At 48.3% G+C, this 24856-nt stretch overlaps 1 protein-coding gene across 5 annotated transcripts; it reads right to left on the reverse strand.

Moving 5' to 3' along the window:
• Positions 1 to 280: 280 nt before the first annotated feature.
• Mtmr4 (myotubularin related protein 4) lies at positions 281 to 23940 on the reverse strand. Of its 5 annotated transcripts, none has more exons than XM_075991181.1 (19): positions 23846 to 23940; positions 22490 to 22528; positions 18532 to 18621; positions 18102 to 18218; positions 17304 to 17386; positions 15547 to 15707; positions 15336 to 15432; positions 15034 to 15147; positions 13783 to 13979; positions 13422 to 13550; positions 12800 to 12911; positions 12114 to 12309; positions 11704 to 11889; positions 11455 to 11625; positions 11095 to 11249; positions 4660 to 6055; positions 3227 to 3337; positions 2720 to 2808; positions 281 to 2522 (listed from the first exon to the last, which is right to left on the reverse strand). In XM_075991181.1, the coding sequence occupies exons 2-19, from the start codon at positions 22490 to 22492 to the stop codon at positions 2345 to 2347; spliced, it is 3585 nt and encodes a 1194-aa protein (XP_075847296.1). In that variant the 5' UTR covers positions 22493 to 22528; positions 23846 to 23940; the 3' UTR covers positions 281 to 2344. The 5 variants fall into 5 exon arrangements, with proteins under 5 accessions (XP_075847296.1, XP_075847294.1, XP_075847295.1 ...); XM_075991179.1 differs by lacking the exon at positions 23846 to 23940 and adding an exon at positions 23674 to 23777; XM_075991180.1 differs by lacking the exon at positions 23846 to 23940 and adding an exon at positions 22897 to 23525.
• Between the last annotated feature and the right edge of the window lie 916 nt (positions 23941 to 24856).

Below are 24856 nucleotides of genomic sequence, written 5' to 3' on the forward strand. Positions count from 1 at the left end.
GAAATGACCTTCACTTGAAAGGGGACAGTCAACTAACCCAAATACGAGAGGGACTCTGAGGAGTAGTGCAGTTTGATTTTGCCCTAGGGCCCAGTCTGGCCTCAAACTTGCAGTCATCCTCCTGCCTTCAGCCCGACTCAGTGCCCAACAGTCAAAGCACTGAATTTTCTTAGGAATTCGAGTGAAGGGCTAGGCCTCTAGTCCAGTACTGCTTTATCCATGAAGCCACAGGTTCCATCCCAGTACCAATGAACTAAAAAAATTGAAAGAGCCAACAAAGCAGCACTAATATAGAGATTTTATTTAAACTGTATTGAGTTTTTACAGCACATTGCATGTTTGTCACAACGCAACTGCACAGTTTGGATTTTTGGCCACATCATGTCACTTACACCCACAACAGCTCTGAAAGGATGAACACATCTGAGCCAGAAGCCCAGAGTCTTTCTCCAAGGCCATGCAATTTGTTCACTGATGGGACAGTCCCTCAAAACAGTCACACAAAGTAGACAGATACAGTCTCCCAGAATGTTACTGATCCCCTTGAAAACAGAGTGAAGTGCAATGAAAATCGGTAACTAAAAAGCCACGTGACTGGCAGTCAATTTTAATGATTGAGAAAATGTTGAAAATATTTTTATGTATCAGAGATAAATAATTTGTTGCTCTTTCATTGATCTTAGGAATTTCTCAAAACACAAAATCTCCATTATTCAGCTTCATTTAAATGAAAAAAAAATCTGCTAGGCTGTCCTAAATATGCCAAAACTTTTTAGGTTACTCCATGGCACTTATACAAGGAGCACAGATGCTTTGCTGCAGAACTGAGGAAGAGGTCAGGATGGTAATTCCCATTCTAAATGTAGGTTCTGGTTAGTTTGGAATGAAAAAAAAAATATGTTTTCTAGAAAGCAACAAGACAGTAGCAGCGAGAAAGACAACTGCTGTCACTTTAACAGAGTAAGCAATTTCTGCTTCCTACAAGAACGAAGTAGGGAAACAGAGATAGGAAGTCCTCATGCTCTCGCTGTGCGCCAAGGAGACTGTATCTGCCCCAACCAAGCACATGGCTACAGTACTGTATCTTTTGGTTAAGTGCCACTGGCACATGGTAAGATGAAAAACAAAATCAAAATCAAACACGACAAAATGTTTGGTCCGAATGGACACATCATCACTCCCAATTTTGGTATCAAGGCTTTCTTCTTTCTGCTTGGGTTCCATTGTTAAGTGCACAGAAATAGACAGCAGCATTTGTACTGAAACCCTCACATACCAAATAGCAGATGCTAGGAGGTAAAACCAAATGCTATATTCTACCCTCAAGGTGTCAAGTGTTCAGGATAAGAAGCAGTGTGACCCAGAGGAGGCAGCAGCCAAGGGAAAGACCACATGGGGGAGTGGGCAGTGGAACAACAAAATCCTTTGCTTTATTTTCATGCCAGGGGAGGATCAAGGTGTAGCTCCCGTGTTAGCACCAGGACAACTGGGAAAAGTCAGGTGCAAAGGGTAGGGCACAATCAGCAGAATTTCACAAGGATAATTTTGCTTTTCCCTTCTCTTTCTTCAGTGCGCACACACCTCAAGAGCAGCCACTGCGGAACAGAGTGACAACTGCCTTCACAGCTCAAAATAACTGGTTTTCGCCAAAACTAAACGTCAGAGTTTTCCTCTGTTTCCAAAAATGTCTTAATCCTTAGAACTGTCCCTCTAAAAACTGGATATTCGCTGACGCTGGCCACCAAGCCAGGTGAAAAAGACATCAATGCCTCCATTTGCTGAACCAGTCTTTGAACCAAACGCCACAGAGGACAGTACTAATGCAACTAGAGGGAGCGCCTCTAAGAGACTGAGCCTTCATGCACAGACACAGGGCACAGAGGTACAGAATAGAGTTCTTCTCAAATAGGATGAAAATTCCTATCTTGTGTACTATGATCTGCTCTTTTCAAGGTGGAGGAGAGATGGGTCTCATTATCAATTGGAGTTTGGTTGTAAGGATGCCTTTCTATTGCTGTTTGGGCACTTTGCACCAGGCAGTATTTATGAAATCATCATCTTGTGACCTCCAGGAGAGAAGCTGGAGTCACCAACTCAGCGTGAAGCTTCCAGACCTGGGTCTGGATCAGGACCATTACCCCAAAGTGAGGGGTCTCTTCAGTAGAAAATCTCCTGCCAAACTCAAATTCCTCTGCTCCAGTCACATGGTACCAAGAAGGATTTCTCAAGACGGTATCTTTGAGCTCTGTGTTCATGAGCCATACCAAGGAACCTTCCAGACTACACCTGAAGCAGATCCTCCCTTCAAACCTGCTAAAAACAGACAGATCATCTCCTCTGGCATTCAGCTGGAAGCCGTAGCAATGGGTTTCTTCAGGTGTTGGCTCATGAGTTCCCTGGCACGAGATACTTGAATGTGTTCATAACATGAGTTACAGACGAGAACTGGGTCATAGAGTTGCTGATCAGGAATGGGCAGCTTAAGGTGGCAGCATCCAGCACAAAACACGTTCCCACAATTTCTGCCAAAGTACAAACAGGGAGAAACTAATGAGAAATATCAGTGTCCTGAGAATGAATGCTGATCTAAAAGGGTTTCCAGAAATAAATAAAAAGCTTAGGCGTAAACAAAAATACTATTACGATATCTCCAATTTCAGTTAATTTTGTTCTACACATAGAACCCTGCAGTGAAATGCAAAAACCAAACAAAACTTACCTGCAATGATGTCTTCGTTTGGCCAACCAGAATTCACAGTCACAGTTATAGCAGTGGGAGGCCATATGGTCTGGAACCCAGCGAGTCACCTACCAGGAGGCACAAGGGACAATTGTCCAAAAAGGAGAACAACAACATTGCAATCAGGAAAGTAGCCCAGGGAAAAAGTGATTATGATGGCCTGTAGCTTTGGAGCCTGTCCTGGAACTAGCTCTTTTTTTTTCTTTTTTCTTTTTGGTTTTTCGAGACAAGGTTTCTCTGTGTTGCTTTGAATCCTATCCTGGAACTAGTTCTTGTAGACCAGGCTGGCCTCAAACTCACAGAGATCCACCTGCCTCTACCTCCCGAGTACTGGGATTAAAGGCGTGCACCACTGCTGCCCCACAACCAAGATGGTCTTTATGACTGGCCATTACTGGCCTACAAGGATATTTATTGGGGGCAGGGACTGTTCCAGACCACAGTGCATCCTCATCTCTGAGAAAGGAAGCTCACTGCTGCACATACCTCAGTCTCCTTCTTATCGACGGGCTCCCAGCTGGCTTCTGAAAGGCAGTCTTCACTGTGCTCAGAGCCGAAGTCTTCAGTGTCGCTGCTGTCGGACTCCTTTAAACACGTCTGCAGCAAAGGCAAAGACAGCGCCATCACTTCTGCAGCACAGGCACTACCGTTAGCAGGCCCTGCTCTAAGTATTCCATGCAAAACCTTATTTAATTCCTCACAATAATCGTGAATTTTATTAGTATTATCCTCACAGCACAAAATAAAGAAACTAAGGCACAGAGAACTAGAGTTGGTAAGTGGTGAAGCTGATGTTTGATCCCAGCATTCTGGCTCAGAACTATCATGTTAACCAGTATGTGGTACAGCACAGGAAGACTATATTTCTTGCTATACCCTAAGCTAAGTGTTGCCAAACCAGAACCAGTCTATCCTGTTTTCATAAATCAAGTTTTACTGGAACATAGCCATATTCACTCATTTACATATAACCTATGGCTGCTTCTGTGTTACCATGGTCATAATAATAGTTTCAGAGACTGTTGGCCCCACACAACCTAAAAACATTTACCGATGGGCCATTACAAATAGAACTTGGCTGAGAATTTAAAGCACAACCCTCAACTGTTAGACCTATCTGTTCTATCAGCAGACAACTGGGGACACTTTTACTGATGGAAGGGGAACATCCATGCAGACAACAAGGGCAAGACAGCTTCAGGAAGCTCCCTGAGGACTGCAACTTCAGAATCTAAGACAGCGAGGGCAGTAAAGCCTGGGTGGCTCTCCTTATGTCTGACCTGGATTGTTTTCAGAAGTCTCAACTAAGACAGGAATAGTCTTTAATTCCAGCACTTGGGAGACAGAGGCAGGAGGATCTCAGTGAGATCGAGACCAGCCTGGTCTACAAAGCGAGTTCCAGGACAGCCAGAGCTACATAGAGAAACCCTGTCTCATATAAATAAAAAAACAAAACAAAACAATAAAATGCCCAAACCAGCCTCCCACTCTGGGTCTCACTTGCCTCATCAAAAGGTACTCAAGTGGATCCTCCGTCAATTCTCCCGTTACCACTCATTTATACTACCTCTCCCTCTCAGTCCCAGCACAAAGTGTATGCAGGTATACACACATCTGCCCACATACCCCACCCCTTCATTAGGCCATACCAACCGGACACCTGATACCTCCATGCTGCCGAACATGCTCTCCCCCTTTCGCTGTCCACCGAGCTAAACATCACATTCTCTAGCACTCAGCTTAAGATCTCAGGAGAGCCTTCCTTGACCTTTTTCCTCCACTAACACTCAGAACATCACTGTGCTTGCTTGTCTTCCATCCTGAAGGGAGAGCTTAACTCAGCGGCACACAGGCAGTACTCATCAGGTGACTGCTGAAGGGAAGAAACCAATGGACCGGGGCAGCTAGTGGATACTCACAAAGTCATCCTCATAGTCCATGGGCGGCTCTGCCGGAGGGGCACAGCAGTGACGGATGTCTAGCCTCATCTGGAGCTCTCGAACCTGTCGACGGAGCTGCTCTACTTCTTGCTTGTACCCTGCTTCGATCTGCCGTAACCTGTGTTGGATAACATCCGTGGGAAAGGGGAGTCCATCGTCATCCAGGTAGAGAGGAGGCACAGGAGAAGGGCAGCTCAGAAGAGAAGGCTTTGCGCTGGAGACTTGCTTTGGATGACAGGACAACCACATCCGGTTGTTCTTTCCTCCTGGGCCAGTACAATGTCCACTGGAATGACTAGAACACACAGGTGACTTCATCCCTTCTCTCTGAGCCCACTGGCCCCCAAAGCAGGACCCTGCAGCTCGAATATGCTTACTGCTCGGCCTCTTGCTGCAACAGCCATAAGCAAGTAGTCGCCGAGAAGTGGTCTCTCCACTCGGGAATGAAGTCATCATCCCTTGGAAGCTGTCCCAGTTTGACCCTAAAAATGAGAACTCACTGATCTGGCTCTGAGAAATTGGCTTTCTGGCCAACTCCAATGGTATTTTCCCAAAGCGGGGATTTTCTAGTATCTGTCCATTCTTACTTGCTCTCTTGCCAGCATCTTCCTTCTTGTGGATCAGCCCCAGCACTGAACTAGGCTGTTCCTGGTGGGAGATACTTGCCAGAGACCCAGGGGGATCTTGGTGCAGGAGGTCAGTATTTGGCTCTTGAGGAGTTTGGCTGGTAGCACTTGGTGGGTTACAAAGGCTACCCTGATTGTGACCTAGAGTACACCTGCTGAGCGTGGCCTGCATGGAGTCTAGGTGGGCCTGGTGGGGAGGGCCTATAAGGGAATCCTGGGAAGGCTCAGGAAAATCACAGGCTCCGTCACACTTGCTAAAACCATTAGGGAGTGCACTGAGTGTACCGACAGCTTCCTTTTCTGGACTCTGTTCAGGTGGCTTCCCTAAGCCGTCAGAAGTCCTCTGCTCCTCTGGGGCTGGAGGGGCCGGGGCCAGTGCCTTAGTCTCTTCCAGGACTCTGGCCTCAGAGGCATTGCTCCTCATTTCCCGGGGTGCAGAAGTATTACGTAGTTGATAACTGAGAGAACAGCTCCTGTGGCCCTTGAAAGGTTTACCGCTCAGGTAGTCTTTCTGGCTGCTGGGCAGAGGAGGGGGAAGGCCCAGTTCTCCCATGGTCAGCTGTGGGCCTCCTACCCCCGAGTCCACATAGACTGGCTCTGCTCCTTCAGGATTGCTGTGCCAGGGCTCCAGGCTGACTCTCGCCTCCTGACAGTGGTTATTCAGGTTAGGGTCACTAGAAGTACGAGTGAGGGGACTGCTTGTGTCACAGGCAGAAAGAAGATCATCCATGGATCTGGTTTTAGGTAATCTGAAATGGCAAACATAGAATGTCCAGGTCAAGAAATGGGAGATACCTCCAATGTACACAATCAGGTCAAAATCAATATTGACAAGACATTTAATATTACAAATACCTACTGATGATTCTAAGTCTACTACTGTAGCCAGTACAACACCTAACATCAAACCAGTATCTCACTGTCTCTATCAGAGTCAGACACAAACTACAGATTATGGAGTTAAAGGACATTGGCTCTCATATTGATTAACTACCACAAATGCATTCTTTAGCCTCTCGGGTACTTGGTTATCACCTCTACGGGATGTTAATGTTATACCTTAGAGATGCCTGAAGGCTTCAGAATTTAGGGAACCAACCACAAATTATTAGTCACGTATCAAGAAAACATGACTTCTCAACACACATTTCTACAGACACTCAGTAGCAGTGTGTCCCTCCAACTCTCTGAACCCCATGGAAACTTCTAGTAGACATCACTCAAAAACTCAAGAAGCACTCCTATTCACCAAATGGGTGATGGGCATTTCCAAGAATGGCTGTTTTTGATTTTTACTGCAATATAAAATCCTTTGAGCAATAAAAGTTTCGGGAAATTGTCCAGAAAGCAGACACTTCTTCACTGGGCACTTCTCAGATGCCATAATCCATTCACACAGAAAATCCGCCAAAGGCCAAGTTATAATATAGCTTATTCTAAGTACTTAGTTTTGACATTTATCATAATAGACTATTTTTATATTTAATTTTATTTTTGTGATCAATTTTGTGTGTGGCCGATGAGCATGCACACGTATGTGCACATGTGTGTACATACTGGGAGTCTTCCTCAATCATTTTCCAACTTAATTTTGAGACAAGGCCTCCCACTAAACCTGAAGCTTGCCTATTTGGCTAGACTGGCCAACAAGCCACAAGGATCCTGTCTTCGTGTTCTCCGACCCAGAATTACAAGCTCATGGCACAAGCCTCTGCACTTGGCATTTTACATGAGATCTCACTCATAGCAAGGGCTCAAATCCCAGCTTTGAAACTTAATCAATTTAACTTCGCTGAGCCTCAGTTCCCTTGCCTGTGGAAGAAAGATTAAAGTGCCTACATCTTCAAGCCACAGTGAGATTTGAAGAAATAATCCATATCAAACATGCTTGTGTCACAGGCAGAAAGCCCCATCCATGCTCAGTGGCCTCTAAAGCACACTACGCACCTATTTGTTTATACGCACCCTCTACCAAAGTGCCCTGAGGTCAGGCAAGCCTATGTCTCACTTGAGACCCAACATCTAGCACAGTACCAGGCAAACTAAGAAATGAACAAGCTGGGTAGTGGTGGCACACATTTTTAATCCCATACTGAGGAAGCAGAGTTCAAGGCCTGCCTGGTCTACAGAGCTAGTTGCAGGACATCCAAGGCTATACAAAGAAGCCTTGTCCTAAAATCACACCCCATTCCCCTCAAAAAGAAGAAAAAAGAAATGAAGAAATAAGCTTTAAGTTTACCTCAGGTTCCCACGAGCAGGGCATCACCTGAATAGACTAGATCAGCAGGGGTCAATAATCATATGCACATCATGGTATACATCAGATCTTCTAAGGTCTATCCAAAACTGACATCTTGAGAATGGCTAAGAGTAAGGCCTAAATAACTATAGAGCCATTCCCCCCATGTGCACATTATTTTTTTTCTTGGTGGAGCTGGGTATTATACCCATAGCCTTATGAATATGCTCTATCACTGAGCTACATCCCCAGCCCCGCCCAGCGTACTATACTTTTAAAAGTTACAACTGAATTTTTCTTGCTTTATTTTTTTTGTCTGTCTATCTATCTATCTATCTATCTATCTATCTATCTATCTATCTATCTATCTATATTTTTGGTTTTTCGAGACAGGGTTTCTCTGTAGCTTTGGAGCCTGTCCTGGAACTAGCTCTTGTAGACCAGGATGGCCTCAAAGTCACAGAGATTCCCCTGCCTCTGCCTCTTGAGTGCTGGGATTAAAAGTGTGTGCTACCACTGCCCAAAGCTTTATTTTTTTTATTAAGGAAACTTCAACTATAAATGAGTGACTCCAATGCACCCTTTGAAATTCAAATATTAACAGTGCCAACCTTCATAGCTGATTCATAGGTGTCCCCAAAGGTTTAACTAATAATAATGATATAGACAAGCAGTTCTCAACCCATAGGTCTCAATCCCTTTTAGGGGGAGTCAAATGACCCATTTGCAGGGGTTGCCTAAGACCACTGGAAACCACAGATATTTACATTATGATAACAGTAGCAAAATTACAGTTATAAAGTTGAAAGGAAAATAATTTTATGGTTGGGGGGTCACTACAACATGAGGAGCTGTATGAAAGGGTTGTGACATTAGGAAGGTTGAGAACCACTAGGATAGATAATAATGCCCAAGGACTTTAGAAGGAGAAAAGGGCTAAGCCAGCCCACATGGCCAGGAAAGACTACACAGAAAGCATATACTTGAACCAGGTATAAAATCATTTGCTGGACTTTAGTAGAAGAAAGACATGAGGAAGATACCATTGGTCTGGGAAAGGTATAACCAAGAGTCAAGTCGTTACAGAAACAAATCCTTCCATCAGTCCTCTAGATGCAATCTCTCCATCTTGGGCTGCCCAACACACCTCCTCTCTGCTATCAACTGATACTTCCATCTCATCCTCCCCGTATCTCTTCTCTCTCTGCAAACTGGCTTGTCCTCCCCATTTTTCCTTGGCTTCTGGTGGTATGAACATTCTTGAACATTCTCCTCATCTCATCTCTAAACTTTAAGACTTGTAAACCCGTCTTTGACTCCGGAGAGACTTTGGATCCTCTGCATTCTACATGTTTATTCTCCAACAACTTTCAGCCATTTCCACCGTCTACTAAAAATGTCTCTATCGCATTTCTGAATATATTTCCAGGGACTTTTTTTTTTTTTTTTTGGCTTTTTGAGAAAGGGTTTCTTTGTGTAGTCCTGGCCCTCCTGGAACTTGCTTTGTTTACCAGGCTGGCCTCGAACTCACAGAGATCCATCCACCTCTGCTGGGATTAAAGGTGTGCCCCAACAAGGCCCATCCAGCAACTTTTTATAAAGGAATTACACTATAGCAGAGCTGGCTAGTCCCCGTGCCTCTACCAAACTTAATGGTAAACTCTTCAGATATACCATTGCTAGTAGGTTATAATCACTGCTTATGCTGTCTTACTACTGACAACTGAATCAAATACAGTTGGGGAGATGATTCAATTGTTAAGAGCACTTGCTCTCTTGTGGAAGACCTGGGTTTGGTTTCCAGCACACACATATTAGCTTACTACCTCCTGTAACTTCAATTCTGCGAAATCTGATGCCCTCTTCTGGCTTCCTCGGGAACCAGGCATGAACACAGAACACAGACATGTGTGTAGCCAAACCATCCATATACATAAAATAAAAACGATATTTTTAATTTATAAAATAAACTGTACTGTGATGCCTACAACTGTAATACTGTACAATTGTAGTATTGTATAGCCTACTGTAACATGTGTTTCTTTCTATTCCCTTTGACTTTAATCCTAGCACTCAGGAGGTAGAGGCAGGAAGATCTGTAAGTTCCAGGCCAGCTAGGGCTACATAGCAAGGTGCCTTGTCTCAAAATAACAAAATAATGTCCTTCTCACCCTCTACCAATTCCAGAGTTAATTTTGTTTCTTTTGTTTTCTTCAAAGCTATCTCTCACATGTTTCTTTGTTCCTTTCTCCCATAATACTTTTTCTACACCCATAATTACCTTTATTCTAAGCATATATTTGTCCGCTTAAAAATCTATTCGAATGCTTATTATGGCCCAGTGCGATGGCATAACTGTAATCCTGACATTTGGGAGACTAAAGCATCAAGGGTTCTGGTCCAGTGCCAGTACACAGAAGACCCTCTCTCAAAACAAAATCACATCTGGGACACAGAAACAGCCCCGGTGCCTGCCTGGTCCTTCATAAAAATTTCCTATGTAAAACAGCCCCAAAGGATTCTTCAAAAATTTTTTCATAGTTTGAGAAAAAAGCATTGAAATCTATCCCGTGACAATGGACTTGGCTCAAAAGACCCTAAAATAAGAAATATAAGAAGTCTGAGTTCTTTATTAGACTTTATAGTATTCAGCCAGTAGACTGTAACTTCAAAAAGCTTCAGCTAATAGTCAAAGATCAAAATTTGTACTATATAAATTTTGGAACACGCCTGTAACTCCGGCATTTAGGAGATTGATGCAGGAGGCTCATGAGTTTAAGGCCAGCCTTTACTAAATAATGACATAGTAAGACTATGTGAGACTATAAATACTATCTATTTATATAGTTAAAACATACATATCCTTTGAACTTCTGTTTCTAGAAATTAAAATTTCTGGCAGAAGCATGAGCACAATACGATAACACTCTCCACAGTCCCCAGTTGAACCGTGAACTTAAAATTGGCTTAGATGGCAGGCAGCATGTATGTTTTACACACATGCAGATGCTCACTAAAACAGTCCCTGTAAAATGATCTTGAGATGACCGAAAAGGGGTAGAGCAGGTACACAAATAACTTAACTTTGGACTATTCTGAAGTCATGGAAAACAATGAAATGGGGCTAGGTCTGTAACCAAGTGTGGAGTAGTTGCCTAGCATGCACAAGGTTTGACTTCCAGTGTTACAAAAAATAATATTAAGAAGGAAATAAAAACAACAAAGTAGCTTTATATGTGTTGTCATGGAATGACAGCCTGACACAAAATGAGAACTTGTAAAACAGTATACAAAAACTGGGGAGTTAAGCCGGGCGGTGGTGGTGCATGCCTTTAATCCCAGGGAGGCAAAGGCAGAGGTAGGCGGATCTCTCTGAGTTCGAGGCCAGCCTGTAGAGCAATTTCTAAAACAACCAAGGCTACACAAAGAAACCCTGCTTGAAAAACTGACAGAGAGAGAGAGACAGACAAAAGGAAGCTTTGAGGTGAAATGGACTAAGAAGCAATTCCTGCTTTCCTTGTGAAGAGAGGGGAAACAATTATTTCTCACCTGTCCAGAGAACGGCCAGAAAATTCCTGGCTCTGAGCCACTGGGGAAAGGTAAAGATCCATATTTTCCTCTCCAAGTGTGCATGGAGATGATGCAGGCAGATAAACAGCTGTCCAGAGGTGCAGGGCCCGGACATGACACACAGGATGCAGGACCTAGGGAAGCAGCCCAGTGTTAGTGTTCTATGAGAGCCCTCATTCGTTTTCCTTCCCTGAACATTTGGCTCTACACTTCTCACTGACTCAGAGCCTCCTCTCCTCTCCTCCCCTCCCTTCCCCACTCTTTCCCTCTCCTCCCCGCTTCCCTCCTCTCCTTTCCTCTCCCTATAGGACTTCTAGCAGGAAAAGGGCTCAGCCTTACCATGTCCGAACCAGGTGTATAGAGGAAGTTATGAAAGTTCTTGTTGCCAGCTCGCAGAAGTGCCCACACAGAGCATGTCCGCTTATAGATGTTGCGCTTCTCTCGCTCAGAGGGGTTGTTGGCCAGGAATGTGCCGTAGAGACAGGAGTATGTGTGTTGCACCAGTTTTACCTAGGAAGCCCAGACAGTGTGAGCCTGAGGGCCTTTGGATACCATTATCCAACCCTGGCCACAGGCTTTAGGACTTACCAGAAACGCTTCATTGAATTCAAACAGGCAAGGGAACTGCTTAAGCAGCTGATGAACAGAATCAAGCCACTGGAGGAACACTGGACACTGTTCATTTTGGTCCTCTGCATTTTCCTGATGGCCACAGCGATCTCCAAATTTGTGCCCAAAATCCAGCCAATCAGACTCCACTAACACTTGGAAGCCCTGTAAAATGGCCAGTCTCAGCACAAGGCAACTCTGGAAGGAATAGGGAGTTTTCTAGGGGACTGTTCAAGGCTGGGAGCTGGCAGCCATCAGAGTCGAGCGCGGAAGAGGACTCAAAGCACCAATGTCCTCCACTGAGACATCCCCAGCACACTCCCAGAAAGCCTGAATCATCCACCCCTTTTCCCTCATTTCCTTTGTCCTTCCAAATCCCTTTTCAGTACCTCCAGGGTCCTGTAATATGGATCCAGTAATATTTTAGCCAGGGCTACGATCTGTGGCGTACGGTCCCAGCCATCAGAGCAGTGCACCAGCACAGGCCGGCCTTCCCGGTCTACTGTATTAGCTACCAGCACAGCCGCTTTTAGCATCACTGACAAGTGCTGCAGCCATTTGGTACTTTCCAGAGCCGACAACCAGCTGTGCAAGAGCAGAGAGAAACGGAATCACTAAGGATTGGGGGCTACCACAATGTCTCTGCCTTCTCAGCCAGCTCTACCCCACAAAAGCCCCACTGAGGGCTGCAACCAAGTCTGACTCATGACCTTTCCGCCAAGAGGTATTTGGTAGAAAGGTAGGGAAATGAGACACAGAAGGAGCTTCTTAGACTCAAAAGAGGAATTGTGAAGTATCTCCTGTATACTTAGCCACACTTCTCCCCAGTTCTCTATTTTCTTTGGTAGAATAGTGATCTCAGAAAAAAGAATCCAATGGCCTATGACCATGGCAAAGCGTCACTCCAGGAGTGGAAGAAGTGTTCTTGGAGTGGTGCACTGCACTCAACCCCGCTCAGACAATAAAGTCTATATAACTTCAAACTCCCCATCTCCCCCTCAGATCTCTAAAAATGTGCAGTGCTGGCCAGCGCATGAGACTGGAAGGGTGATGGAGTCTCGAAGGGAGCACCTACTTGCTGGGATCTGGCATCTGACTACACACGGCCCGGAGGTACTGGAAGCTGTTCCGGATGGCATGGATGTTGGCCATTCCCATAAACACGACCTCACAGTTAGGATAGTACTCTGTAGACCGGAGAGGAAAGTGGAACATGCAAATCTGTCCTGGAAACAACCACTTAAGAGCAGTTCCCATGCACAGAGCTCCCCTGAACAGACAGAACACTCCAGTATGGCAACATAGTAAATATACTCTTAGACTCTGAATTGCCCCTTTACCCCTGGATAGCCAAGTGCCACTACCCAAACAGTAACTCAAGCACTATGTTCATAGCAGCAGCACTAGGGATAACAATATAAATTCTCAACAATTGGTAGCTGCTCTGAGCCAACAATCTTCTCTATCTGAGTGCTAATCATTCTGACAACCTCTCAAGGTATGAATCATCCTTATTTTACAGATGAGAAAATAAAACTCATGGGGTAACTTATACTTCACAATCAAGGCTAGGAAGTGGCAGAGCCCTGGATCCCAGCAGATTTATTTGGCTCTTTCAAATCCTCAAGCTGCCCTCAACCCTCTCCTCACCAGCACTGCCCTAGAGCCCTGACTGTAGACACGAGTGATCACAGTACCTTCACACTCACAGCCGCCACCCTTGGCCCGGTTAGCCACTGCTGCTGTGTAGGACCGTGCATCCAGGATCAGCAGTTTTTGAGGGGCTGCTGTGCTCTCCACCCCAGAGCATGCAGTTAGAGAAGAATCTAAATACATAGCAGGAAGAAGACTCAGGCTCAACTAGTCACGCCACGGCACGCTAGTCTTGGGGTAAAAGAAACTGTCTTTCAGGCTCTTCAGACCTCTACCTCCCATAAGGCAGGACCCTAGGCACTCTGTTTTGTCACCCTTCTCCCATGGTTTCACTGGGGACTTCCTGGGGGCAAGAGGCTAGCAGGGGGCCTGTAACTGGGGGGACGGGCACCACCCAAGCCTTACCAAAATCAGTGTCACAGGCCTCACTGGCATCATTGGTCCCGGTGCTGAGGGAGGCCCCACTGGCCCTTGTCCCGGGGTCTAAGGCGCAAGCTTTGGCAATAGATGTGACCAGGTATTCATCATCAGCATTGCGCCAGCCCCACCAGCTGATCTCAGGCTGGCTGCAGCGGGCGATGGCAGCCCCATTGCGCAGGTGTCTGATAAAACAGAAGAAACCATAATGCCCTTGGTATTCCAAGCTTCCAGAAGCTTACCGCAGAGACCTCATGGGGGCCGACCAAGGTCTCCAGAGCCAGCAAGGGCTACGAGCATATCCAGGCCATGAAATTGCTACCAAGAGCCTTCACATCTCTAGAGGACATTTTTTTCTGAAATGGCTGTGGTATTCCCACTGTGACCTTGACTCATCGAATCTGCACAGCACCTGCTCCAGGTTCAAACATGCACCAAGAGAACAAGCCCGAGTTAAGAACATGAACCGCTCCAAACCTTATGATCACCATCTATCCCATCTATAACTGTTGAGAAAGGATCTCATTCTGTAGCCCCGGCTAGCCAGGAGCACACTGGATAGACCAGGCTAGCTTCAAACTCACAGCGATCCACCTGCCTCTGTCTCCAGAGTGCTGGGATTAAACGTGTGTGCCATCATACAAAGCTTATTTACTTACATTCTGATATAGGAATTGGCCAACTTTCCACTACCGAACCAGCCAAAATTTCTGACTTTGTAAGTCACTGGCAACCTCTGCCATGTATTAATAACCCCCAAACAGGACATGCTGACACATACTTGCAACTCCAGCACTCGTGAGAGAGAATGCTAGCAGAAAGATACTTGGACACCTAGTGAAACCATGTCTTTAAAAAAAGAAAAACCCTAACCTCATAAAAGAAGGTATAGGCCAGCTTGCCAACCTCTTAGTAAATACAGTATTTTATATATATACTAAGGGAAAAAAAAATCTTAAAACCAACAAACAAAAACCAATTTCCTTAAAGCTTTAATCTTTGAGTAGAAAAAAAAAATCTGAGATTGTACCTAAGGTTTTGTTGTTTTTTTTGTTTTTTGCTTTTTAAGACAGGGTTTCTCTGTGTGGCCCTGGCTGTCCTGGAACTCAGAGATCCGCCTGCCTCTGCTTCTTGAGTGCTGGGATTAAAGACATGCAGCACCACACCCGGCAAACCATAGGTTTTGATTCCTAGCTGCATAAAAGGTGGCCTCCTACTTTCTACCCCATCCTGCCTCACCTGTACACGACAACAGGGATGCGTTTCCAAGACCGGAAAGACGCCACGTTCTCCAGCTCTTTATCTGTGATCCATACAGGAACCAGCAGCTTCTGGGGGTAACTAGGGCACAGCCTGAGAAAAGATGGGGGAAGGGTGTCCTGATCTAAATATGGAATAACAATCCCAGGGGATGTCTTTGAGACAATAGGGACCATGTAGGCCCTCCTCCCTCACGGGCCCAAAAGTTATAGCCAGTACGTTTAATCTAAACAGAGAGCTCAGATATGGGCTGTGTTTTAGACCCAGCCCTGCACCCTCACTTGTAATTGTTGTTGATATCCGAGACTCTCCAGACGTTCTGCAGGTCAAAGCCCATCCTGGCAAGCTCTGCCTCCTGGCGACATCGGATGTGCTCTCCTGCAACACATGCCCAGCCCGTCAGCGTCCCAGACCACCAGTGTCCAGGGGTGGAGGAGGGATGAGAATCATGGGCTAAGAAGCAGATTCCCCAAGAAAATGGCCTGGCCTCACCTGGCTGACACAGGTGGGTATGCTGATCCTCCTCGGTCAGCCCCAGGCACCAGGCATGGTAGGCAAAGGCAAAGAGATCCTCGGGCTTGGCAGGTCTTGCTGTGGCCCGGCTTAGCCTTGAGAGCCACTCTTGGCACTGCTTGAAAGTGGAGAAGTGGCACCTGCCAGGCAAGAAGCCACGGGCTTGGATGAGGCAAGGGGTAGATAAACCATGGGATCAAGAGCATAAAGACTTAGGAAAGGAAGCTACAAAGCAGGAGGTAAGGAAATACTGACCCTGGGAGTAGAGGAGACACTGGCCATCTGAAAGAAGCTGTCTCTTGTGACAACTCTCTTCCCACGAGCGTCTATGTTTACACATGTGCTCTGATGAGCTCTGCCATGTCTCACACCAAACCTTCTGGCCACACGACCAGCCAGTCCCCCCCCCCCCCATGAGGCCGAGGTCCTGCTCTCAGCATGCTCATCTCCTTGCTCGTTCTTTCTCTTAACAAAGTCTCCTCTGCCTAGCCACGCCTACTGAGGTTTTAGAGTTTCAGTCCTACCTCCTCCTTGAAGCCCCCCAGCATCCCGATGCCACACTTTCCTCTCGACTCCAGATGAGCCTGGAGTGTGAGCAGGAAGTTCTCAGCACCTTCACGCTAAGTTTGCCTTAAGCAACTTTAGTTTTCATAAAGGAAAAGAGCAATATGGATTCTCATGAGTCTGCCAGAGACCTCAGGGCACAGAAGGCCCTGACCTAGGCTTCCTTCTCAATGTTGGACCAGCCCAGTCCCCTTTGCTCTATAGCCAACTCATAGCAAGTGCTGTCACCTCAACCCTCAGAGTGCAGCCAGAACCTGACCACGCCTTATTTTGGAGGGGCACCACCGCCTCTCGCCTGAGTCAACTGTGGCGGCTTCCTAACCAGTAACTCAACCTCAGCCTTGGCTTTTGTCCCCATTTTCTTCTACTTGGCTTCAACGTAACAGCTAGAGCGAACCCATCGCATTTGAGCCCTTTGCTCAAAATCCCCCACAGGTTTCTCAGTTTCCCTAAAGTGAAAGCCAATCCCAGTCACCGTAACCTCTGACCTTTGCTCTCGTGCCTTCGGCCCACTACCCTCACCCACGCGCACACCTTCAGGCCACACCAGCATCTTGCCATTCTTCTGATCTGCAGGCACGGGTACACACCCACTTCAGGACCTTTGCACTGCACCTGCCCTTTGGCATACCTTTCCTCAAATACCTGCTCAGCCACTTTCCTTGGGTTCTGACTCTAACACAAACACACGTTATCTATGCAATTTTATCTGGTCACTTTAAAGCTATAAGACACTAAAGCCTTTCTTGATTTTATTTTTAGCTTTACACTTATTATTTAAAGTATATCACTTATCTATTGTTAGTTCCTCCCCCCCTAGAATATCTTTAGGGCAGAAATTTTTGTGAGCTCTTTGATATATATACTCTGCTCAATAAACTAATGTTACTTAAATGAGATCCCTGTGCCAGACGCTGCCCCAGGTGTTCATACACATTACCCCGAGCAATCTTCATCAGCTAAATATTACCCCCTATCTTATTTCAGGTCAAGACAGAATGGGTTAGCAAGTTGACCTTCCAACTAAGAATGGAGGACAGAACTGTCACCTCCTCCTCCAATGGAGAAAGTGAAGTGGTATCTTTCCTCTCTTGCTCCAAAGGGGCCCTGCAGTAGAGAGGTATGCACAAGACTCAGGTCAGAGCAGGTGAGTGGGGCCCCACTGTGCTCACCTCACCACTTTGGAGTCCTTGCAGGCAATGTGCAACTGGAACATATCACGACTTTCCACACTGTCAATCATCCGGAGGGGCACCTGCAGAGGGAGAGCAGGCTGAGGCTTAGATACACCCTAGCCTGGAAGGTGATGCACCAATGGGGAGAAGGGAGCCAGCATCTGCTGAGGGTATATTAGGGGCCTGGTAACTATGCCAGGTGCTTCACACACGTAACCAGTTAATACCATAATAATCCTGAAGGCAGTAATTCTATTCAATGAGGAGAACATCGTCACTTGTCCAAGGTGACAGAGAAGTGGCAGTGCAAGATAAAAGGGCCAAATTTGCCTCGTTCCAAGTCCATGCTCTTCTATTAATGCAACTGTTACCACATTCCTCTATAAGGCTACACAGGGGGCTGGAGAGGTAGCTCAATGGTCAGGAGCACTTGCTGCTCTTGCAGAGGACCTGGGTTCAGTTCCTAGCACCCACACAGTTGCTCACAACCTCCTGTAACTCTGGTTCAACACCCTCATCTGGTCTCCTCGGGCTCTAGGCTCACACCCGGTGCACGTGCGTACATGCAATGAAAATAAACCTTTAAAGGAGGTGGGGCCCAAACAAGATAAAAGAAAGGGAGGAAGAGAGACAGACAAACCTGCGCACAGAGGAATGAAGCAAGAAATACCAAAGCCAACAAGAAGGGAATCCCAACTGTTTTTAGAGACACAATCAGGTAGAGAATGGGAACCAAACCTTTGCAGGCCAAAGGGACCCCACCGTTGGTGTGAGGCAAATAAGTCAAGAACTTACGTTGATGACAGAGTCTTTGAACTTGATATGCAGCCGGTAGTTGGAGATGGCAATGAGGGCATCAGCTGCCCGGCCCAGGAATTCCACTCCCTCACCCTGTAGCACTGTGAAGGGTACCTGTCAAAGTCAGAGAAACACTCAGTCCAGAATCAAGTGTCTCCCTTGTTTCTCTCTGGAGCCCCTGCTCCCTAGAGCCCCTCGGACAAAGGTAGACAATGCGGGAGAGTCAACAGCCAGTCCAGGAAACCTGACTCTCCTTCCCTAGCCAAAGGCTCCAATAAAACACAGATCAACAAATACACACATCCACTCCCTTTGGAGGCCTTGGAGGAGGAAGCCAAGCTCTGGTAGATCCTCTAAAGATTTGGGAAGTCTTCTAACCAGACAGGAAGCAAACCCTTCCCTCCCTGAGCCTCCTATTCCTCCTTACCTGAAGATTCTCCTCCTCCTTCACAAGTTCCTTGGGGGGGAACAGATCCTTGGCTTGGATGTACTCCAGGCTGGGGGGCCCCTCCTCACCCTGCAGGGAGGCCATAACCTTGAGTTGCCAGATCCCACCTGGCTCCTGAGGCTTGTTCACTTTCCTCCTCTCCCACAAACCTACAGACACCCTCCACACCAGATATTTAAAGGTTCTGCTTCCTAGAAGAGGGAAAGGAGCCTGGGCTGGGCTGGGCTGGGTAACATAGAGGGGGTGCTCAGGGAAACGCGAGGTTAGCCAAGAAGGCCTTGGGAATCTGTACGGTTTACCGACTTCTTAGAATCAACATTGCAAAAACTGCAAGGAAGGGGGAACAAGGGAGACTTATGTCAGGATGAGACAAGAGGACTGGGAAAGAAAGAGACACCTGAGGAACAGGAGCCAGGTATAGAGGCTGGCTACAGGGAGAAAGGAAACCAGGCCCCGCCAGCCACTTAAGCACCAACCTGGTGGGTGGAGACAAAGAGAAGGTTGGGGGGGATTCAGTCGCGTGCCTCTAGAGGGCTTTGTGAGTGCCTTCAAAAAGGAAGATGTGTTTTGGAGCTGAGCTTATCTTCCCATTGGGCTGACAAGCCCCCACTACCTGCCAAGTGCCAAGCAACCAACTGCCTGCTGATCCGAGGGGAATTCCTAAGGAATACCCATAGCAAGCAGAAGTCACTCTGCTCCCAGCTACCAAGGGAAGGGAAAAGAGGGAATCCACGCTCAGGAAGGAAGCAGGAGACCCAAGGACAGCCAGGGGAGAGAGGAGGCCTGGCAGACACCTCGTGGGGGGGGGGGAGCTGGGGGGGACACGACATCTGAGAGGACAGATGGGGGAGGCTGGGAAGGAGCATTAGCCAGAGAGGAGGAGGGGAAGGCTGGGAATGATTCAGAGATACAGAACCCTGCAGAGGGAGGGAAGATGGAGAAAAGAGGCTGTCTGGGGGACAGTCAAGGAGAAGACTGGTATGTCAGGTGAACGGAGTGTGTGAGGGGGAGGGGACTGGAGACCTCGAGATAGCTCCTCGTTCAGCCCCCTAACATCCCACACAGCCTACTAGGTACATCGTACATCCCCAAGCAAGGAGGTAGCTGGTGGGATCAAGATGGAGAGGAGGAGGTACTGGGATGTACCCCTGCAGGGCGGGGCCTGAAAATCTGCAGTCAAGGGCAGTGGCTGCAGAGCCAGAAAGAATCACAGAATTTTCATCCCCGGCCCTCTACAATCCCCAGTACCCGCTTTCTTGAAGCAAGTCTGAGAGAGAAAAAAGCTAACTCGTCTCCCCCATCCCTAAGGTTTAGGGTCGTGCCAGGGTCCTTGGGCGGGGCTGTGGGTATAGCATGCGTTGAGCGCTCCCCCAACCCCCGCCCCAGGCCCTGGCAGAACAGGCCTGGCACTTACGAAGCAGCTAAGCATGGAGCAGGAGACGCGGGCGGTCAGGCTCATGGTCGCGGGCTGTCTGGGCCAGCGCACATGTCCCCGGAGCTGCTGCGCTGCCCGCCCGCCCCGGGCGCCCGCTGCATCCCGGCTGCGGGGCCCGCCTGATGCAGCCGCGGCCAGAAGCGAGCGCCCTGGCGCCAGGATCCAGCCTCTGCTCCCGCGCCTCTCCCCTCCTCTCCACAATGGAGCGGGCCCGGCTCCGCCCTCCGGCAGGAGCGCGGAAGGGAGGGGAGCCCAACGACAGGAGCGCCCCAGGACGCCCCGGCGAGGTGGAGGCAGAGGCGGAGCGGCTCTTGGGGCCCCGCCCGCCGCCCTGGCTCCTCCCGCCCCCACAGCCCCTGGGCGGCTGGGGGCCACAACCCCGCCGGGAACTCTAGGGACATTCTAGAGTGGGCCGAGGGACTGCCCTGGGACTGCTCAGAAAGGGGAAACGAGTTCGCCCACACCTTTTCATTTCCCATTTTTCCAGGTGTGCTACCCTACACCCTTCTTGTCACACAACACTTGCCACCTCTATGCTTGCTGCAGATTCCAAGAGGGAGCTCACCCCCAAGGTCTTTACAGCCCGAAGCAGTTCTTTTTTCCCTCCGAAACTACCGCCCACCTATACTCGGTTCACCCTCCTCCACTACCTGCTTTTGCTAAACTCTTGTCCTCTGAAGAGAATATTGGTCTAGTGTCATCTTAGTGGTCACTCCACATTTCTGTAAGGGGAACCCCTTTTATTTTATGGTCCTCCCCAGTCCTTCTCCTTTAGTCCCGTCTCTCCTTTGATTCATAAGCCCTGGTCAATGGAAAAGAACAGCCTACTGGAAGAATGTCTTAGTCTGAGAGAAGGACTGGGGTTATGGATCACTGAAGCTATGGAAAAACAAAACTCAAAGCCCAGGAGTAGAGAGAATGAATGGAGTTGAGTGGTGAGCCAAGGAACAAGGAGTAGTGAGTGATAACAGACTTAGTGTTTCCAAAAGTAGCGGGAGGAGTTTGCTAGAATTCTTACACTTCCGGTACCTGGTAATGTTCAGAAACGAGGGCTTTGTCTGGGGGAACCGGAATGAATAGAAAAACCGGACATTTTTATTAAGTACTTACAATAATGCCCAGCAGTGTCAAATATGACCCCAGCTCTCCAAAAACTAAACCTCCATCCCGTTTCCCCGGTGAGTCTCTTAGGCTTCCGGGAGGGGAAGAGTGAGATTCACCTAAGTTATTAATAGTGGCGGTGCTAGAGTAAGGAGACGAGGCTGACCCTGAGGCGCATCCTCTTCAGTGTAGGACCGAGAGGAAAGAGGAGATGAGGTATCAGTTGGTGGGAGCAGGAGCAGAGGTAGGCTTTCCGAAAAGAGCATGCGCTAACTGAATTCATTAACCCGGACTCCTGAAAGAAAGACGGAGGAGGCGTGCAGCCAAAGGGTGAGAACGGTCTAGAAAAGGCTGCCCACACCTCTTCCTCAGCTTACTGCAGGAGCCCTAGCTCTCGGGAAGTTAAGGAATTCCCTCAGCTAGGGAATTTCTCAGGGTTGTGCCGCTCCACCCCGGTGATATTCTGAGAGCCGCCTTGGAGATACTAGGTGAGCTCCCGTCTGTGGGAACTTAATAGACAGCAGGACCTGGGACCTGGAGAAGGCCGACAGTCTGGGCGGAGTCTCTCTGGCACAGCACCAACAATATATTCGTGAGACTCACTAGAAGTTCAGGGATCTGACTTTTTATTTTTTTAAAGCCATGGGGTCTTTCTATTTAGTCCTGGAACTCACTACACGCGCCTGGCTGACCTTGAATTCAGAGAGATTCACCGCCTCTGCCCCCAGTACTGGAATTAAGAGCCGGTGCCACCACGCCCTGAAGTTTAGAAATCTTAAGATAAGAAAAGCTTGGTTGGCTTTTTTTTTAAAGACCGGAATATGGAGAGTTTTAACCAGGAACCCAAGAAAAGCAAAAAGAGGTACAGTGTGTGAGTAGGGGAAGGCATGACATAACACAGAGAAAAACCCTAAGTTGCTCAGCCCAGTGCTGTGTGCTGCCTGTGTTCTCATTCCTAAGAAACCGTAAGCCAGAGGCATAACAACTCAGCGTGAAGAGTACGTGCCTTTCATGTGCAAGGCCCAACACCACGTTCACTGGTAATACTAGCACTTGGGAGACAGGCGGGAGGGTTGCCACATGTCCAAGACCAGCCTGGACTACATTTTTAGTATCAGGTTAGCCAAGGCTTTATAGCAAGAATCTATCTCGAAAAAACATCCACCACCAAAAAAATAAAAAAATAAAAAAAAAACAAGAAAAAAAAGAAAAAAGAAAGAAAAGAAAAAGGTTTTTTTTAAAAAAAAAAAAAGGAAGGAAGGAAGAAAAAAAGAAACAATTTATCGGTCGGATGAACCTGTTAGAGGCAAACAGAGTACTAGGGCCGAGAGAGGTGGGGCAGCTTCCTACAGACAGACTGGTGGATCACACACAGCGGTATAAGGAAATGGGAGTACTCACCATTCTACCTCGGCGAGGGTCCTGGCTGCCTGCTCGTCACTAAAGGAGACAGAACACAAGAGTAAAGAGCACCATTAACATCACCAGGGAGTCAACAAATGTCACAGGTTTACCCCTGACCTTCTCTACCACTCCTCTGTCACAGAGGGACCCAGCCTCTCAAGCCACCACACCAAATCGCGCAATGGGAGAAGCAACAAGTTGGTCCCGTGCACAATGAAGTGACCCTGCGCGGTGAGAAGGCCACCCCTAAAGTTCAGGAGCAGAAGTATCATCCACGTTTACTCGGCAGAACTCAACCGTTCCTTCCTATCCCACACCCAGAAGTAGAACACTCCAAACCCTGCTCTTTACAGAAGACAAGAAATGCCAACTCTGAAGAGACAGACTGCCCAACTGGGACTCACTTTTAGCCCGGGTAGGGGCATGAATCCACAGGGCTGCTCGGCCAGTCTCTGAGTCTAGGAGTACACCCACCTGACCTGAAACTGGGGGCAGAGTCCAGAGCAGAGGGCAAGAGGGAGAGGGACCACAACCTGTGATAAAGAGCAGCAGGGTTGGCCCGGTCCTGCAGAGCATACTCGCGACCAAGTAGACGGAAGGTTATAGGGAGGAGCCCACACAGCAGGAGCAGGAGCAGAATCGGGCCAGCCCCACCAAGGAGTCAACATCTGTCAAATGGGTCGAATTAGCAAGTATTTCAAGTGAAGGCCTTCTAGGCCCACTTAGGGAGCCAGGCCTGAGTGTCACTGACACTCCTTCATGTTTGGTATGCCCAGGGGGTGTGCAGCTGAGTCCCACAGGAGGCGACAGCGATTAAAGCCTCCATTGTGATCCTACCAACCTTCCCTCCCTCACGGGGGAGCCCGCAAGCGGCCAGCCGGAGGTGCTGCCTCACGGCTCACTGGCACGCGGCCTGAGAAACGGGGAGAGAGGAAGCGAGCGACAAGGACCAGGCCTAGGATGCCCAGGGTTTCCTCAGTTAGGGAATCTGGTCTTGGGGTAGGGGGGACGGACCAGGCTGGCAGGGGATCCCAGGTGCCCAGGTTCTAGGGGCGGGGCTACAGGCTCGGAGGCGGAGCCCCAAATGACAGAGGGCGGGACTCAAGAGAGTCGGTGAGGGCCGGGCAGGACTCGGTCGTTGTGGTTCTCAGGCTGGCAGTGCACGGGGTACAGTGACTCACCCAGGCGGCGTCCGCCCGACCCTCCAAAGCCGCGCTCTCACCACTTCCGTCTCCCGCAGCTGCTGAGGCCGCGCAGCTCGAACCCCACTACCGTCCCTTCTCCCCAGCCAATCGGATTTCCAGCCTGTACCCGCCCTAGCCAATGGCCACACGGAGTTCCGCCCTGCCTTACCACGCAGCCGCCGCCCTCACGCTCCACGCTGCTCACTGGTCCAGTGGGCAGACGCCCTCTCAGCCTGTAACCTATCCGGCACCCAGAGACCAGACAGTACCTGGAGGGAGGCGGCTTGGCGCCAGAAGACAGACGCGACCAATAGGAAATCACAGCGCGTCCCTATGGCGGCCAATGGGAGAGGAGTAAGAGGGGTTGCGGACTACGGCTCCGGGGACAGGAAGTACGGCGGCCCCGCCGCCTACTGGTAGCGCAACGGGAGGGCGGGACAATGCAGGGTAGGATTTGCAGTCACTTCCGGTGACGACCGAGCCCTAGAAGGTAGTTCTCGAATGACTTCCCGGTGGCTCAGCGTTTTAATTCAGTCGTGTTTCTGTTTCGCTCCAGGAATGCAAGAATGGAAGAAAAGCATGCCGGCTAGGAAAGGGGAAGGACTAGATTTTATTTCATGTCCCTTCCCTATGCTCCATTACTCCCTTGTTTTTCATCTCCCGGTCGATGGAAAAGAAAATCCTCCTGGAAAAATGTCTTAATCCGCAAAAGAAAAGAGCTGCGTTTGTGGACCGCTGAAGCCTCGGAAAAGCAAAACTTGAAAGACCCTTCTAGAAGGCTAGGAATAAGCTCTCTCATTGGCGGCGCTGGCGTTTCCTCTTGCGTGTTTGGACAGGTTCTTATAACCTCTGATTTTTATCGACAGCCGGCCTTGCGATCCTCTGAGACCTATATTGGCCGCCAGTCTGACTGCGGCTTCCTAGTCCGTAAAAGGGGTGGAGGCACCGGGAGCCAGCCTCAGGACGGAGGTGACCGCTGGAGGTCCCCGTGACATGCTACTACTAAGTAAACAGAAGTGGAAAGATTCCGATTCTCAGCAGACTGCCTGCATGGGTCTGAGCACTTGGATATCAGGCTAGTGTTCTCACAGGTCTTCGTTTATGAAGTACTGACACTTTTAGTACAGTTAAAAGTCATAAGTAAACAGAAACCTCTCCTGAGTTCACGGTTCCAGAACCT

Source organism: Microtus pennsylvanicus, chromosome 11 (assembly GCF_037038515.1).
Source record: "Microtus pennsylvanicus isolate mMicPen1 chromosome 11, mMicPen1.hap1, whole genome shotgun sequence".
NCBI lineage: Eukaryota > Metazoa > Chordata > Mammalia > Rodentia > Cricetidae > Microtus > Microtus pennsylvanicus.